We start from the raw sequence: 18448 nt of genomic DNA on the forward strand, positions 1-18448 counted from the left end.
ACATTCACATCCAATTTGGCCATCATTTGTTCTTTGAAGGAATCCACTACTCTTACCGCATTGACTCTCTCGAGTTGACTCCATTTTCGCATCAGTCTAACGTGTCAACTCAGTATGAGAACAAGAGGGAGAGAGAGAGTGTGTAATCAATTATATCAATTTAAGAGATTCTATTCGCACACCAACATTTTCTTACAACACACTAATCCTTTTTAAATTAATCGATTATCTACCATACTTTCAAAACTCAATTTGACGTCTATCTCGCTCATGGAAGAAACCGAGTTATCTCAGACAAGTCAACTTGTCTTAGACAAGATAAATTATTTAACTTGATTTATAATTATTTATTCATATGTATTTATATGACAATAATTATAATATTTTTATATAAAATAATATAGATTAGAAGATGTTTAGTTATAAAATGATATTTTAATTAAATTATATGTATTTAAAATTCTAAAAAATTAATTAATTTAATTAATCTATACAAAATATCAATTGTCTCCGATGAGATTCTCAAAATCTTGTCTGATTCCTCTCATTCATTTCACGATGCCTTGTCTATCTGTCTTGTTCATGGACGATATCGAGATGACTCAAATGAGCCATCTTGACCTCTAATGAGATTTGAATTCATGTTGTCTACATATAGATATGTGTTATGAGTAAAAATTGGTGTGTTAATAGAAGCTCTCATCAATATAGCTTGAGTCCAAATATTGGGATCTGATAAGGTTCCAAATCAACCCGATCCGAATCCAAAAATTAATAACGACTGTTACATATTAAGACCATTATTTTAATAAAATAATTTTATGCACCATAATAAAGTAAACAAAACAAAAACATCAGAAGTCTGTTATTTTAAGCGTTACAACGTCATTAAAGAGGAGCGGACCCAAACCACCAATCGAGAAATTGATGGTGTAACTATCTGTTGTATCCACATGCAGTACAAACGAGATCTCCTTCATTCAATCGATGGTCACGAATGACACTTGTGTGGGGCCAATGTTTTATGTGTTATTATTACATCATATTTACTATGTTTGGGTATGGAAATTGTATTGTTAGACACCCAATTCAATTGATTCCTTAAGATTTAGCTGAAGGTCAAGATTGATGATCACATACCATGAAAAGTGGGGTGTCGATTATTAAAAAAAAAACTCATCTCGAGGTTTCAAACGAATTCTTACGAAACTTTTGACTCAACCATATACTCAAAAATGGAGGACATTAAGACTATTGAATCATCTCTCATCACAAGGGGGAATATAAGTTCGAAAAAGAATTAGAGAAAGTAATAGGCCCACCTACACGTACTTTCACATCATATAATTATGGTGAGCCCAAATTTAAGAAAAATCGCACATGTCCTTCAAAATAATTGTCCACTCCAAAAATATGTTAACGATTGAAAGAGTCACAATACGATCAGTCATATTGTCACATCAGTTAAAGAAAAATATTTACAATCCTCACATTGTATTTTTATTTTATCAAAAATTTTACTAACTTAATTATCAAAAAACATTTAAAGATTCTTTTTTAATTAACCAGAGCTCAACAATATCATTAATCTCAAAGTAAAGGAACGAGAGGTTAAACTCATAGAAAGTAAAATTATTGCATTCTATCAAACTTTTGATACCACTAAACAACATCAAAATTTTCCTCCAATAGACGGTGATGATCATCATCACATTGGATCGCGTAATGAAAACTCAAAGATAAGTAAAACAAAAAACCGTCTCTGGCATCTCATGAGACGACTAAAGTGATCTTTTGACTTTTTTCAATTATTTATTATTATTATTATTTTTATAATATTTAATTATTTTTATTAAAAAAATGGAAAATGGACTGGGTCTCTAGCTTCTACACGTTCAATTCAGTACGTTAGCATCTGAATTTGACCTTAATATATGACTAAAATACCCCTATTAATGAACCTAATAGTTGGTGGGGTCGGCAGTCGGCACACATTCAGGGACAAACACGTTGTTTCTAAGTCAAAGGTTAATTCCGCCATTTTCCTTTTTATAATTGTAATTTGCGGCTGTTTAATCTTCAAGTTTTCACATAAGTTTTTCTCTATTTCTTAGGTCACCGCCAGTTGACTTGCAACGTCAAGCCGGCGGCCGGCCTTCCAACTATAATTTTACACTAAATATTGCGACATCAGCTTGATTGAGTCATTCCTCAAACACGCAAACATATTTTGACACGTGGAATAGAGGGTAACAGGCAACTGGTTAAAACATGAACTTAAATCACATTCTCTAAATTTAAAATAAAAATTAATAATTTTTATGAGATTATGATTTAGGAGAAAACAAATTCATGAAATCATCAATCTAGAATTCACATAATCCCAAATAATCGATCACACAAAACCTAACGATGGTGATTTTGTAATTTGGGCATGCCCTCACTACAAGCAGGCATGTTCATGTGATTTGTCGATTTGGGATCATGTGAAATCCCAAATTAATTTTTATGTGAACAATTTTTTTTCTTGGTTTAAAAATATTTTAAATTTTTCTTGAGAATTGATTCTTCAACCTATAGAATAAAAAATAAAAAATAAAAAAATCCATCTACTAGCTTTAATTTTAAAATTATGTCAACTTGAAACCTCACAAATAAGATTCATGGAGTAGGAGACAATGGACTTTCGGATAGAATAATCAAGAAGTTTTTACGAGATTGAAAATGATATATTCAAGATGAGGTTGATTAGGTTAAAATTAATTTAGATTTTAGATTTACAATTGAAGAAATCATATATAGTTGATAGAATTTTTTTATTAAAAAAAAAAAAAAAAAAAAGCATTATGATTAGAGATTGAAGATAAGAGCAATAATTTAGATTATTTTATTAATCTTTAAGAAAATACAGGTTTGAAAGTATAGGGTATCTCGAATCGATGAGGGATATGTCTAAATCATCCAAAAATAAAATAACTGAACTACTTTTACTCCAAAAGACTTTGATGCCTTTTCATGTTAAAAAGACAAGTAAAATCAAATCAGAGCCCCCATTTAGATTTTTCGAGGTATAGTTTCCAAGGAAATAGAATTAGGGTTTTGTCTTTTAATTGGAAAGAAACAAAAAGTAAGTATTTTTTTTTTCTTTTTTTAATTAAATACATAACAAATAAAAGAAGGATTGAAACAGGTTTCCAGTTTACCTCATCCCACCATATGTTGAAGAAATGATCAAAAGAACCCTCAAACCAAGGTGGGTAAGTAAGCCAAGACCAACACATAATTCAAAGCCAGTGATCAATATTTGACTCACAAGGTAAAATCTTGAATGTTTGACAGCTACATCACTAACAAGATCCTTATCCTACGGTTGAAAAAAGAGATTCCCTTCTTAGTCATATGGGCATCAAGACCAAGACATCCAACTTTCTGTGTCCACGTAAACATCATATTGTTTCTTTCTCTATAGTTTTCAGAATAAAAGCCTTGGACCCCCCAAAACTCTAGCCATAAAGCCTTCTGCACCTTCCCCTCTACATAAACAACTTTTGTTGTATTTTTCCCATCTCTCCCTCTTTCTCAAGACACATTGTTGCAGATATGAATCGCTTTCATATATGTCTTCTTCTTGCTTTCTTACTCCTTGCCATTCCTCCTAGGCTTCACGCCTCTCGGAAAGCTTTCGTCCATCAATCGGATACCGGAAACCAACAAGTCTTTCACCGGCCAGTGACCGCTCCTATCACCGATGGAGACTCGAGGGATTTCGAGTCGGAGAAAAGAAAGGTTCCCACGGGATCAAATCCATTGCACAATTAGCCATAGTTTACAAAGATCATCGTTGTGGCGAGAATTCGGTTTATAGAGATAGAGAGAGATGTTGTACAGAAGGTAAGTGCAATAGTAAAAGTACCCCATGTATGAGTTAGATCCAAGTTTCTTTGTATCATTATTGTAGTTAATCATGAATTTTTTTCTTTTACATTTACATGTTACAGTTGTATAAGTTTTATAGAGATATATGACTTACACATATATTAAATTATATAGAACTCTTGGGATCCTAATTTGGGATATTATATATTAGATCAAGTTGACAGGTACTATAAAAGCTTTCTCATCTCCTAACATAATTTTTTATCTTTTGTGTCATTAAATCTTATTCCAAATTTGAAGGATTTGATGTTATCATGGATGAGTTTCTAGTTCGATAAGGATCAAACCTTAGAACCTTTAGTTAGTACCCAAGAATCATTCACGATGAACATGGGCTAGATTCACTAATCAATAAAAAAAATATTATAATAGATAATTAAAAGAAGCTAATCATGATTTCATGAATTATGTTCTTGACATGGAATGATTTTTTGGTCATATGTGAGATTTATTACTCCATTTCTTGACACTAAAATGATTAAAGAAACGCGATGGGCAACCTAACTAATAACCAAAATGATTAAAAATAAAATGAATAAAGATAACTAAACAAGGGAATTTGAGCAGGCTTGCATGACATGAAAATTCTTCTTTTTAAATAGATTCAAATCAGAACTATCATATGTGTCCAAAGTCTAATATTGAAATTATTTCAGAGATTTTCCTTGATTTTCTCATGTGTCAATAAACAATTCGAAACATCTCCACTTTTTTTTTTTTTTTTTTAATGTATAACAGGTTCAAGTCAAATAACAATGATTCGAAGCACTTGTTTCTTTTTTACAAACCACCAAGAAAATGAATTGTAAGTTTTCTAATTAATTTTTCTTGCACTCTCTCATTCACCATGCCCACTTAATTTGCTATATTTATGCACCAAGAGCATCGACTCAAGACGTGGTGAGTCGACCTATCCGAGTTAGAAACCTGAGTTGGCTTCTCAAACCATGGAATCAGCTTGGGGGGAGCGCACTGTGTTCCCTCTAGAGTTCCAAGTTGGAAACTCATTAAATTCAAGAGGATTTCATAATAAGAGTATAGGGATGTGTAGGCCAAGGAAGAAAGTGGTCCACAATGTGCACTGGAATCATTTTCTTCAAGGTCCATCAGCATTTATACATAAGCGTGTGTGTACGTTTCTCCAGTGAAGCTGATCTCTCCACTGTTTCATTGATACTTTGGATGAAACGTTAGAGAAGGAAGTACTCAATTTATCTGTCCACTTGTATCATTTGTTAGTAATCGTGTGCGTATCTCGATGAATGTAACTTGGTCTTATAGACATTTCTCAGCATTTGGGACCATCATGCCCTTAATATGCATTTATGAACTATGATATATAAATATCTTGAGAGGAATGGTTTTGCTGGGGATGATTAAGGGTGCTTGGTTTTGTGGACCATATGTATGTACACGTGGCACACTGGCAGAAAATGTGGGAGCAATAACACCCAATTGAGTCCCATTTAGGGTAACTAAAAGGGTAGTTTTATAAATTACAACTGCCATTCAATACACATGGGTACATGTGATTGGTGGATCCCAGATTTCTGTGAGCAAATTTTTTTTCCCAGTTAGGGCATATTGTTTTTTATTTATTTTTTGAAAGAAAAAAAAAAAGAAATTGACTGCATGTAGCATTTAATTTTTATATTAACTTCATACAGCTGGATAGAACTTAGTATAGTCATAAATAATATGAATATTGCATTGGCTAAAGATATATATGGCTCAAGATAGAGTTCATCATCCATCATACGTCATCTTCATCGTCATCGTCAACATTATCAAAGTATTATCTCAAGGATTTGAGGTTGGCTAAGCGAACCCAGTCCCTCCATTCAATTTTTTTGTAGGTCTTCGCATACCCTTTTACTTTCTCTCTCAATTCAACTTCTTTCGAGTCTTCCCTCTCTTAACTCTTTTACGACATTCAACTAGTGTGGTCTTTCTAACTTGAATTGCAATCAGTTAATTATTGAAGGTTTTCAAATTGTCTCAATTGGCTTTCCTTAATTTATCATCTATTGGGATTTTTTTTTTTGTGTGTGTGCTTATCATGAGTATCCCACATCCTTCAGGTGAGATTGATCTCATGGTCACACTCACTACCCCCTTGAAAAGTTTTACATGCAATTGGTTGAGTCAAGGGTCAACCAGACCCTGGAGGGTTGCCTCAAGGCATTCATTGTTTCGTCGGATTTCAAACACTTGAATACCCTTCCTGAGGAGCTTATCAAGTCTCGGCTTGCCACTAGGCTAACCCTTGGGGTTATCGCCTATCGGAGCTACTTATACATTTTCTATCTTATAAATTTTTTCTTTTAATATGATTAACATGCATCAATCATATAACACTCCACAAGTACAACTCTACTTTAATCACCCTATTGTGATTCTATGACCAATATTTTTCTCAATCTCTTTGTTCTTACATATAAATTATAATAGATCCAAGGTAATGAAAATGATCATTTTGGAATATTTCTAGACCGTCAATTTTTACTTGATATTTGTCTCCAAAGCTGTCAATATTATATTTACATTCTATATACTCATTCTTGGTTCTAGTTATTCTGAAATCTCTAAGCTCCAAAACCTTTCTCCATAATTATTTTTTTGCATCTCAAGATAGAGTTCAAATGGTAAAATCAGATTCATGGTGTCAACCTCATTATTTAGATAATGATTAAGATATTGATGACAACGACAATAATGAATTCTAAAAATTGTATGCGAAGATAATGTTTGGAAGAGAAAAATTCATTTTCTCAAATCCTTGCTCCAAAATATATTTAGGTGTAAGAGAATATGAGGCATGAGATACATTGTATCATTATCAATGTATCTTATCACAAAAAGAAGGTAGTGATAGAAAATAATATTTGTAGCAATATCAATTAGGATATTCTACACTAAGAATATTGATAAAATAGAATATTTATAAATTATTCTAGTTTTCATGTCTTGGTTGATGTAATCCTTATAAATACCCTATTAGGGTTCATGTCTCTTACATGGCTTGTCAATCAAATCATGTTCTCTCATTCAGTTATGTATAAAGTCCATTTTTTGTTCTTTGCCATTTCAAATGTATTCTTACCCACTCTAAATGCAAGTGTTACTATTTATTTAGAGAGTTGTCATTGCCACACTAATTGTGTGCAATTTTTTGGGTGATTTATATAGGAATTGGTGTGGCAATAGTAGCTCTCTTTATTTATTAATGTACAAGCTTCTACTTCTAGCTTCAAGGTTGATTATGGTGGTATATGAGATATGGGTGATGATATGTAAGATAAAATAGGATCGGGATCAAGGGACAACCAAAATTTGACCTCCAAAGTTTAAAGATCATCCTCACAAAAAATCTGTCCAATCTTAAACTTCTAATCCCATCAAAAGTGATTTATAAATTAACGATAAAAGATTGACAGTCCACAATGGTGAATCACTTTTGATAGGGTTAGAAATTTCAGATTGGGATGATGTTTTGTGAAGATGATCTTTATGGTGAAGAGATCATTCTCACAAAAAAATCAGCCGATTCTAAAACTTTTAACTCCATCCAAAGTGGTTTACAATAATAGACTATCATTTTTAACTGTTAAGCTATAAATCACTTTTGATGGGGTTAGAAGTTTTAGAATAGTTTGTATTGTTGAGTGGAGGTACTGAGTTTAAATCCATTTGTACCATAATTTTAAAACTTGACTTGACTCAAATGCCCATCGAGTCCAGTCCAGTCCAGTCGACAACTCGTGAGAGATACATTTGAACTATGTTGTACAAGTGCATCAGTGGACCCATCCATTTTCAAGTGCAAGTGATTAGAATAGAGATAAAATATGAAATGTGAAATGAGATGCAAATATTAGAATGAATGTGTGGCCTCACCCTATTTATTAAAAGCCTCGTATTTGAGCCAAAATACTAGGGATCCACTCTAGGAACGATGTTGGACTACAGTTTTCTAACTACAAAATGGTTCATTTATTAAGAAATCGTAACAGACATTTAAAACTTTTGAGGTATCATTGAACTTTTAAATTTTTGATCCAACAAAAATCAGCATGACTGATGATATCTAGCCTTTCTACGTAGTACGATTTTTCATCCTAAGATCCTTATTAAATAATATATGGTAAGAATATGGTCTCTTTTGGGCGAGGACTTGGTAAAATGCGTATGAAAAAATTGTTGAACTAGTCATATTTTTAAAAAATAATTATGAAAACTCTGGTCGTATGGCATAATTTGTTTAATGCCCGCTGAAATTATTTTTATATCCTTGTTCAGCCTTTAATAAATGTCCTTTTTTTTTCTTTTATGATTATGAAATGGTGATGATAACGATAGCAACAATAAAAATTTCAATTTTTGTTTTAATTCATTCTTACATTTTGCTTGGGTGAGAATAGTATTAGAATGGGTAACTTCCTGGAAAGTCCTCGTGTTGCACCACTCTTTGTTTTAGCCGATCGAACAAAAAAAAAAGATGATGATGAACGTCTATCGTACTTAGCATAATAGTGGTATTTTTTGTATAGTATGATTTTTTTCTTTTTAAATGTGATCTTGGGCTATACAAGTAATTACGTAATTGTATCAATTCATCAGATAACCATTTCCAATGCAGATTTGGATGGAGGAGAGGACGTAGTAGAAGTTACCACTAAGACAATGTTGACCTTACTATTTTGACGTGATTTCTAAATTTACATTCTTCACTTGGTTGTTGTCAATATTGATCTAAACTATCTGTGATGATGATGACACGGTTGTAATCTTAGTGTTCATTTTAATTGCATTCAATTTTTGACATATATTCCATAAATCTTTCTTATTAATGTGGGAAACTAAGAGTTCCTATTAAATAGGTTTCGTAATGAGATAAGAACCATGTTGCCCATAAATAAGAATGATTTCATACACCATCATCCCATTCTTATTCTCACAAAAAAATATGGGACCAAGAGAGCGAATATCATATTTTTGATCTCAAACATGGGTTGAGTATGACAGAAAGATCCAAACTACGCAAAAGAATGGCAAACGGGAACACTATGACTATCAAGCCTCTTTAAGTTTCGTTCCGTTGGTGCAAGGAATGTCTCTATTGATGTGAGAGACCATATGTTATCCATCAAAAGAAAAAGATAGAGAAATATACAAAGAAAGAGGAAAAAGAGAGAGGGTGCTTGAGAGAGTAGTTAGTGAAGTTCAGCTCCACATTCCGTGCTCCTCCATCCACCATTCCATTATTAGTACGGTTGCTATTTTGTATCTTTCTTACTCGGAAACAGTAAAACAATATCATTCTCTACTGGGTTTCTGAATAAATTAACAAAAATTGAGTCATTCCTCCACAGTAAAATTTGCTATTTAGGGCTTGATGATTGGTTTCTATGCGCTCCTCGTTATGTCTGGACTCTAGCTGCAAATAAGTGGAAGAGAAACCATTCATGGTCTGTCATTGAAATTGAGCATCAAATAGATTTTGAGTAGATTCTGGTGGGGTAATAGTATGGAACCCCCTCCTTCAACTCCTGTCTGTCTCCCCACCTTAACCAAGTTATCGTCAGTTTTGATTTTGTTTCAAAATGTATTCTTCCATTCATGATAATATGTATTTACGAAGGGAAAATGAAAATATATATATTGTTAATGGTACTATAGAGATCACTAGTCTCTGAGTTAGTGAAATGAATACATGGCCAACTTCATCTACAATCAGAACCATTCAGTCTCATTAAACTCCTCTTCATGTCACTGCGTTCATTACAGAGGACCTACACATTTAGATGGCAAAAGGTGTGTACAAGATTAAGGACTTACATGTAAACAAATGAAAACTTCAGATATTGGGAGCAAAAGCACATAAAAGGAACAAATTTCTTGTGTCACTACACAAAATAAAGATTATATCATCAGAAACACCACCACCACCACTAACCAAATTCTTTATAATACACACAAATTACACTTCCATGGCTGAAAGGAAAATATAAAAGGGAAAGAAACAACAAAAAAGATACCGACCTCAAAAGAGTCACCGAACTCCTCACCTTCCTCCTCGCATTCTACAACTGTGGTCATGTAAAATATTAAAAAAAGAAACCGAGGGGAGGTGGGGCCCACCAGTCCCGAAACTCTTCCCTTGGGTCACAGCCAGTATCGAACAAGAATAATTCAGACAATGTGGTCCGACCGCACCATCACTCAACTACCAGCAGTAGCTCGTGGACTTGAGCTACCACCCATGGAAAGGGAGGACGTGAACCGGGAGACTAGTACACCCTCATTGCTAACAGCCTTGGAGGCTGCAACATCTTCCAAGCGCTTCCAGGTTGATTCTCGCTTCTCCTGCATCTCTTTCTCATTGGCCTCGTCTTCTTGGTATGTGATCAAGCACTCCTCAAAGAGCTCTTGGTCAGCATCTGAGAATATTTTCCTCACATTCAACGTCAGGCTCTGGACTGCTTGGTTCCAATGGCTCCGGGTGTTCCTCTCCAAAGCTGGGAAGATTATGGGCAGTATTACTCTCTGGTTCTGAGTAATAAGGTTCCGAATGTGATCGTTGTTCCAAAGGAACAATGTACGCTCGGCTACCTGTCATAATATATCATAATATGTTCACCAAATAATGAGAATAAAAAGTCAACTTGGCAATGAGAAGGCTATTTAGACATGAATACAATTTCAAAGCTGCATCAGTTCTGGATTTACTATCAACTCAGTTAGGATCTCTCAATTTTCTTTCAATTGAAAACATAGACTAGTAGAAATATTCTACCCATGATGCATATTTCTGTCCTTCAAGTATACTTCACAGTACTACTTCAATCCATGGTTGGGATTTTTAGTTTCAGTTCTAGAAATGGGATTGAAAGTAAAAATTGTTCCAAAATAATGGAAGAGAGAAAGCACTATTGACTTAACTGGCATACAATATAAAAAGAATGTATATATAAACTGATAAAAGATAAATACCATAACAATATGCAATTATAGAAGAGAAAAAAATTTAATTAAATTTGAGATTCGCCTGTAGAAGTGTGTCCAAAAAGTAAGTATGACATGGTTTCTGACATGAAGATTCTTAAACAAATGGAGTATCCATTTACATAATCTGAGCACAATGAAAATATATGTTATTTTCTTATTTGCTGGTTTTTGAGGTAAGACACCCCTAATTTGACCATGTGACCATCAATCTTATCATGTGGTGAACTCCATAATAATGGAACTTTTGCAGTGAGACTACCACATTTCTTGTTTTCTTTAGGTGGGGTAAGCTCGACTTGAACACTCATGATCTTGAAGTTGCATTGCAACAGGCCCAGTACCTGCATCATACGTTTCAGCTCATTCAATCAAATTGTATACAGTACTTCCGGGCTGCCTTTCCCAAGCAATTTAACCTGAAAGCCTATCCTCAGCCCTGTGTACAGTCCTTCAAAACCACCAATGCCAGGGTGAACCTGGAAGTTTTGCAAATCCACTGATTCTCCATCAATAATAATCGAAGATAGCACAGATGGTGCACAAGAGGAGGAACTTGTGTAGTCAAATAGTCTCAAAACTTGATTGTGGTGATTAATCAGCACAATAAAATAAACTGGAACATACACAAACTAACTTGATTGAATCAAAACCACTAGCATAAAATGTGTGCTCTTTTAAATAGCAATTAGACACGCCCAGCACACATACAGGCCACGTGCATATCCAAATTAACTAGTCATTGTCCCATTGGAACTTAGATTCATTGAAATGTCATCTAAAACTAAAAATCCAAGATAGTCTTCCCCCATTCTATATCAGGAATCTTTCAATAGGTACATGCTTTCATGATGAAATTGAGTATAGATTGGGAAACTGCTCCTGCAAGGGTGACACCCTGCATCACCTATCCTCCTAATAATGAACTTTGTTTCCCAATCCAACCCTAAATGATATCCTTTTGGGGAATTCTAGAAGAATCTTAATAATGATTTTCCACACTTCACATTCATTTTTTAGACGCACCTTTCCAATTTCCCAACCGAGATTTTCTCAACCCTAATTATCCTTGATGACCCTTCTCCACGAACACTGATGTTCCACCTTGAACCTCCACAACCATTTACTCAACAACATGACATTCATCTTTTTGAATCGCTGAATACTCAAACTCCCTTGTTCTTTGGGTCGACATATGGCCTTCCACTTGATTAAGTGAACTTACACTTGCTTGTCTTATCGCACCAAAGAAAGTTCCACATAAAGTTAGCCAGTCTAACTCCATACTTCTAGTAATTGTGAATAAAAATAAGGAACAGATCAAAATGCTAACAAAAGTGCTTCTAATCAATGTTATCTTCCCTTTTTAGAAAAGAACATTTTCCATGCATTTAGTTGATGACTTGGTCTTTCGATGGCAAAATCATTATAATTTTTCACCAAGATGACACCCCATGGGAAAGACCCAGATATAAAGCCAGTATAGTACCCACTTGCATATGATATCGCTACCAAGATTTCTACGTTAGAAATAAAGCCCACACCAAATATCTTAGTTGAGGTAGGGTAGAACACACAAATCTATAGTTTATGATAAAAATCAGGTTCTACGATGGAATCCCAAGAACTAGGAGCAATGAAGAATCTCTTTGTTGAACAAAACAGACTAGAAACTTCAATCTGGGTTTGAGATTGATGGAAATCAATCGCAAACACAAAAATTTATAACCAATATCAGGATCTTATGCTAAAAAAAACGGAGAAAAAATCTCTTCCTTTATTTTATTAATCAATCTTCAAAAAAACTAACTACTGAATTTGTTTATTGGAGCCCCTTATACAGACAACTCCCTCATAACAACTTAGAAACTTTCTAAAATACTAAAAAGTAACTTTCTAATATATCTATAACATATTAATCACCTTCAAAACCTATTAGAACTCAATTTGGAAATCTAAAAGCACTTCTAATTATAACCCAAAGAATAAAAACGAATTTAGAAAAAAATAAAAACATAAAACAAATTAGAAACTTCCTAAAATTGAAATACAAACTAACTAGGACTACTTAAACAACTTAAAAATAGAAACTCGATAACAGAGAGAGTCCTAAAAGAAGATGGACTAGGTCGTGAGGACTAGTCAAAGATTGGATTGAGTTGACTCGATCAAACTGATTTGACTCAGTCAATGCTGCTGATTTCTTTCTTCAACACATCTTAATTTGATCATAGGCATTGAGATAACCATCGGCAAGGCTATCCACATCATTGGTCTTATGCAAGTTGGTAGCTAGATCTGAGACCATTTCAAAAAACACTAAACACACAATATCTTTGAAAAAATGCATTTGCTCAATCAAAGTGTCAAGAAAAACTAATGCATCATTTGTGAAATGAATAAGTAATATCATTGGATCATCCATGCCCATCCTAAATCCCATTAGGTCCCCATTTACCATCGCCCTTCCCAAAAGTCCCCACTTGCCTCAAATCTCTTGGACGATGACGAAATCTCATTTACCAAGGTCACAACTTTATAATACAGCCTATCTATCTCTATCTAAAACCTATCTTGATCATCAAGTATCTAAAAAAGTCTCAATTAACATGGTCATAAGCCTTTTCCAAGTCCAACTTAGACAACCCCTATCACCCCTTATTGGCTTCTTGAATCAATGCATTCATTGGAAATCAAGGCATTATACAAGATTTTTCGACCCTTACCAAGCGCCCCTTGTTTTGGGCTTACCACCAATGCAGCTAAGGCTTTGACCAGCAAGACATGAACAAGTTTGGCCATAGACAGAAAATTCTGCAAGGGAAGCAAATAAAACAACGGGTCTAGGGAACAACAAAATAATTAGATTTAAAGTGCCTATCGTACTGAAAAGGAATTGTACACTTCAAATTAATGATCTGACCTCAGTTACCTTGATTGGTCCTACGAATTAATCATTTACAATCATCAAAAAGATCACATCCTCCATCTTACAAGCTTGAAATCAAGGGCAGAAACGTACACAAGATCACACAAAGCATCATCAGACTTAGACCTAATTAGTAAAATGAAGCATATCAAATGGGAAGTATGTGATTAAAGAAACTATTTTCTGTCCTACAAGCAGTGTTATCAAATGCGGTTGCATATCCGAATATGTGATCGCATATGCTACCATCACATATCCAAAAATATGTTATCTGACAAGTATGCGATGGCATGCTATCCAACAGTCATTAAAAAAGTAGCATATACAATGGCATATTTTTGTGTGCAATGGTATACTGTCCAATGGTAATAAATTTATTTTTTTCTTTTCTGCAGCATATGCCACCTCTATGCGATGTGAGAAATCACATATGCGAACTGCAAGTGCTGGTCGCATGTGCTATTTAACAACATTGCCTACAAGAAATCCACAAGCATTCAGATTAATCAATACTAGTAACCACAATTTTGTATGTAAGAACTGTCTAAGAAACTCCAACCTGCATGATCATAAAGTGTCAAGATTTAATATAAATAACTTACAAGACCAAATGAATGAAAAATAACAAATATGGGTCAGGGAACCCTAAACCTGTGACTTGAAACCATATAAACAAATAACAAAATATGAGTAAATACCTGGAAATGTGAGCTATTGAGGCAACGTCCAATCTGGCGAAACAAAGGCACCATGCAGCGCTGGAATTCCGCTGCCTGAGTAGCTTCTAGAACTTCCTCCAGCTCACCAAGGAACATAACCTCCTTTGAACTATTAGTTATGGGCCAATACTTTAAAAGGCCTCTAATAACCGTATCCGCTAGCTTAAAGTCTTTTTCCACAAACTGAGTAATACAATAAGAAAGCTGTTGATGGTATACCGATACACATTTAGGCTTGTGAAGTGGTATCAAAGCCCGTACAAGGAAAAGCTTGTGCTCTTCTTTCAGTGGCAGAGCAAACCCATTGATTATACTTCCCAAAATCTCAAGTAATTCCGCAATCCCACTGTGCTTCTCCGTCTCAAATATGAAACGGTAGAAGATGTTGTTGATGGCCTTCCTGATGAATGGACGGTGAACCATGAATTTCCCATAAATACGGTGAAGTATTGTCTTCAGGTACTCCCTCTCCCTTTGGTCCTCAGAATCAAAAAGGTCAAGCAACCGTAAAACGAACGAATGGTCAATGTATCTCTTCGCCAGCTTGGCATCCGTCTCGGAAGAAGCAACGAACCTTAGGAGGAACTCATAGACTATCTGAAGGTGGGGCCATGCTGGTTCCATTGTGGGTTCCTCCTCTTCAGGGTCATAGGCCTCTTGCAACTTGTTATCATGGTTCGAGGATGGAAATGTACGGAACAAGTTGGCCGCTACCATCTTTGTAATCTCCTGCATTACTATCTCACTGAACTTGGAGGTGACCGTTGTAATATAGTCAACAAGATCAAGCAAAGTCTGTCGCTTTATATCTTTCTCTTTGAGGTTCTTTGAGGGATCGTTGAAGTCAAACACAATGCAACACATGTTCAGCTTTCGTATAAATAGATTTTGCTTTTCGGAGCTTGGAACGTCACGAAAGCTGGGGAGTGCCTCGTAGGCAGTAGAAGTCAATATTGGGACTGTTTGGGAAGCAATAGCTGCAGATTTCTTCCCTTGATTCGATTTGTTTGTACCAGATGAGTGTGGGACGGAAGACACATTGTTGGAACGGGAAGCACCGGAACCCGAATTCGAACCTTTCGTGGGGGCTGAAGTGCCCTTGGAGTTGTTAAGACCAGAAACAGTGGTGTTCGGTCCTTGAGTCGGATATATAGATGGTGGGGCAACGGCAACCCCTCCATCGTTGTTATTGCTGGTACCGTTGGGCACCGATTTGGATGAGGGTTTACGAGGTAGCTTTCCAAGAAATTGTCTGATCATAGTTACAAACCCTAGACCCTCTCGATAATCTGTGGTTTCAAGATCTTCCCTTCCAATATAATTCAGAATCAAAGCTTCCCCTTTGAAACATCTCAGACCTCACTCATTCTCCCAATTTACCAAAATGAATCCATGGAAGATGAAACACTTGTAATCATCCAAAAACCCTAATCAGAACTCCATCCCTTCGACCAATTCCACAAATCGAGAGAAGAAAAATAAAAAAATTCGCATGAAATGGATTCAAATGCTCATAATTCAACTTGATACCTCACAAAACAAATTGAAAGAAGTAAGTTTTCAAGGTTTTCGAGATTGGATTTGGAGGAATGGAGATGCGCGCCAAGAGATGCAGATCAGACAGAAATAGAAGATTTTAACTTACATTATTACCTCGATCGAAGATCTGCAATGACCAAGAAACCCTAGACATCGTGCTGATGATGCTTAATTGATTCTGATAATTTTCTCCGCAAACCCTAATTATCTCCTCTTTTTAATCTCTCTAACAAAACTCCCCTTCAACATAACGAACACGGAGAGACAGAGAAGTAAAAGTCCTCTCGCACTGCAAATAAAAACCCTCTCTCTCTCTTCCGCACCTTTTGGTCGCTTAAACGAGAATTTAACTTACAGAGTGACGAAAAACTAACACAAAAAAATTAATTAATTAATTATTAATTAAAAGATAGAAGAACAAGTGGGGGCGGCAATTTGAATAAGAAGAAAAGGTAGAGTCCTTAGTGTGAATTAATGAAATTTAATGTGCAAGAATGCCCATTGCTTTCTTATATATTACATTTATGTCCCTTTACCCCTCACTTTTCCGTGCCTTACGATATGGTCCAGTACTTCGAGGACCAGCACATGCCGTTAGGTCCCACTTCTTATCACCGTTGATTTGATTTGACAACACTAGGGGAATTTGTGCGAATTCTGATTCTTCCCAAAGTATCAAGTAGCTGTATAGCTACTGATTGTATTATTGCCTATGTTGATTTTAGTTTTTTTTTTTTTTTTTTTCCAAAACGGGTCTATTATTTTGCCAAAATTTCTGGCCTAGTCAACCACTTTTTTAAATATTTATCAAAAGGGCCATATACCCATTCTCGTATTCATTTGTTTTTTTATTAAAATGGGTATATCTGCTCATCGGGTATGATACGAATTTACCTTTATACCCTTTCTTTAAATTCATATAACTATTCTTTTTATGAAAAAAATTAACCATTTAGTTGGCTTTAGCTTTATACCCTCATAAGGTTTTCCCACAATTTTTGGGATGGAAATAGTCCTTATAGCGCATATCCCAACCCCATGGAAGTTTTTCAACGTTCAATAGGGTAAGTCACCAAGCCATTGAATTTTGGACACATGACTAAAGGGAGAAAACCCATGTTAATTTTAGTGTCGAGCCGACTCCATGGGGGTAAAATCCTAAGCATTAACACATGCTCTTGAATTTTTTGTAATTTTGCCAAAAATAATGATGTTACATTAGAGGAATTAGATTTATCACAACTTTTATACTTTCAATGATACTTTATAATGAACTAACCTATATAATAAAACACAACGATAAAGCTCACTTGTGAGAGATAAACGTTTCATCCAATTACAATGACCTCACTATTACTTTTTTCCTCCACTTTCAACTCTATTGTCTTTAATATCTTCTTCACCCACCTCATTTCTTTTTTTATTTTTTTTCAACAATACCCATTTAACTTTACTATCTTTACTCTTTTACACATTCAACTTCAAAGATTTTTTAATAATAGCATTCTAATTTTATTAATTTTCTTCTTTAATCCCCTTAAACCCCAAAGAGGATGTTAGTCCGTGCGGCACAAACAAACTCTAATTTATATTACAAAACACAATAGTGGAATCTACTTGTGGGAGATAAACGTCTCATCCAACAATAGTAACCCCCACTATTGCTTTTCTCCCATCTCTTCAACTTTATTGCCTCTCCTCCTCCACCCCTACCTTATTCAATAATACCCCTCTAACTTTACTATTTGTCCTCTTTTACACCTTTAACATTTATTTTCCATTTATCCCACTCCTCCCCTTTTTCAATGATACCCTTCTAATTTTTCTATCTTTTCTTTTTTACCCCTTTAATCTAAATGATTTTTCAATAATACCTCTTTAATTTTATATTTTTTTCTTTTTTACCCTCTTAATCCCCAAAGAGGATGCTCGTATCGTAGGCACAGGCGAACTCTAATCTATTTAATAAAATACAACGATTCACTTCCCAATGTTTATCTCTTCATAAGTAAGGGTTGATATTTAATCTCTTCCCAAGTCTCAAGGAATAATTTCAACATACTATTTTTCTCATTCCTTTTCCGAGAATACTCATTTAACTTTATTGCCTTTTTCTATTCTACCCATTTTCAATAATACCCCTCCAATTTTATTATCTTTCATCTTCTTCTCTTTTTCCAATAATATCTTTCCAAATTTATTTACTTTCTCTTCTACCGTTTTTTCAATAATATCTATACAACTTTATTATTTTTTCTCATTTACCCCCTTAATCCCAAAGATGATGTAGGCACAGGAAAACTTTAATTTGATATAAAAT

General features: G+C 34.7%; 1 protein-coding gene across 1 annotated transcript; it reads right to left on the reverse strand.

Moving 5' to 3' along the window:
• Positions 1–9817: 9817 nt before the first annotated feature.
• LOC147411627 (serine/threonine protein phosphatase 2A 59 kDa regulatory subunit B' gamma isoform-like) lies at positions 9818–16483 on the reverse strand. The gene is made up of 2 exons (XM_086450518.1): positions 14569–16483; positions 9818–10548 (listed from the first exon to the last, which is right to left on the reverse strand). The coding sequence occupies exons 1-2, from the start codon at positions 15847–15849 to the stop codon at positions 10159–10161; spliced, it is 1671 nt and encodes a 556-aa protein (XP_086306644.1). The 5' UTR covers positions 15850–16483; the 3' UTR covers positions 9818–10158.
• Between the last annotated feature and the right edge of the window lie 1965 nt (positions 16484–18448).

Source organism: Akebia trifoliata, chromosome 1 (assembly GCF_017979445.1).
Source record: "Akebia trifoliata isolate Shusen 1 chromosome 1, ASM1797944v1, whole genome shotgun sequence".
In the NCBI taxonomy this organism is placed as follows: Eukaryota; Viridiplantae; Streptophyta; class Magnoliopsida; order Ranunculales; family Lardizabalaceae; genus Akebia; species Akebia trifoliata.

Coding starts and splice junctions, on each gene's coding strand:
- LOC147411627 (XM_086450518.1), bottom strand. CDS start 15,849: ATGATCAGACAATTTCTTGGAAAGCTACCTCGTAAACCCTCATCCAAA. Junction 10,549..14,568: donor TCAATAGCTCACATTTCCAG/GTATTTACTCAT, acceptor ATATTATGACAG/GTAGCCGAGCGTACATTGTT.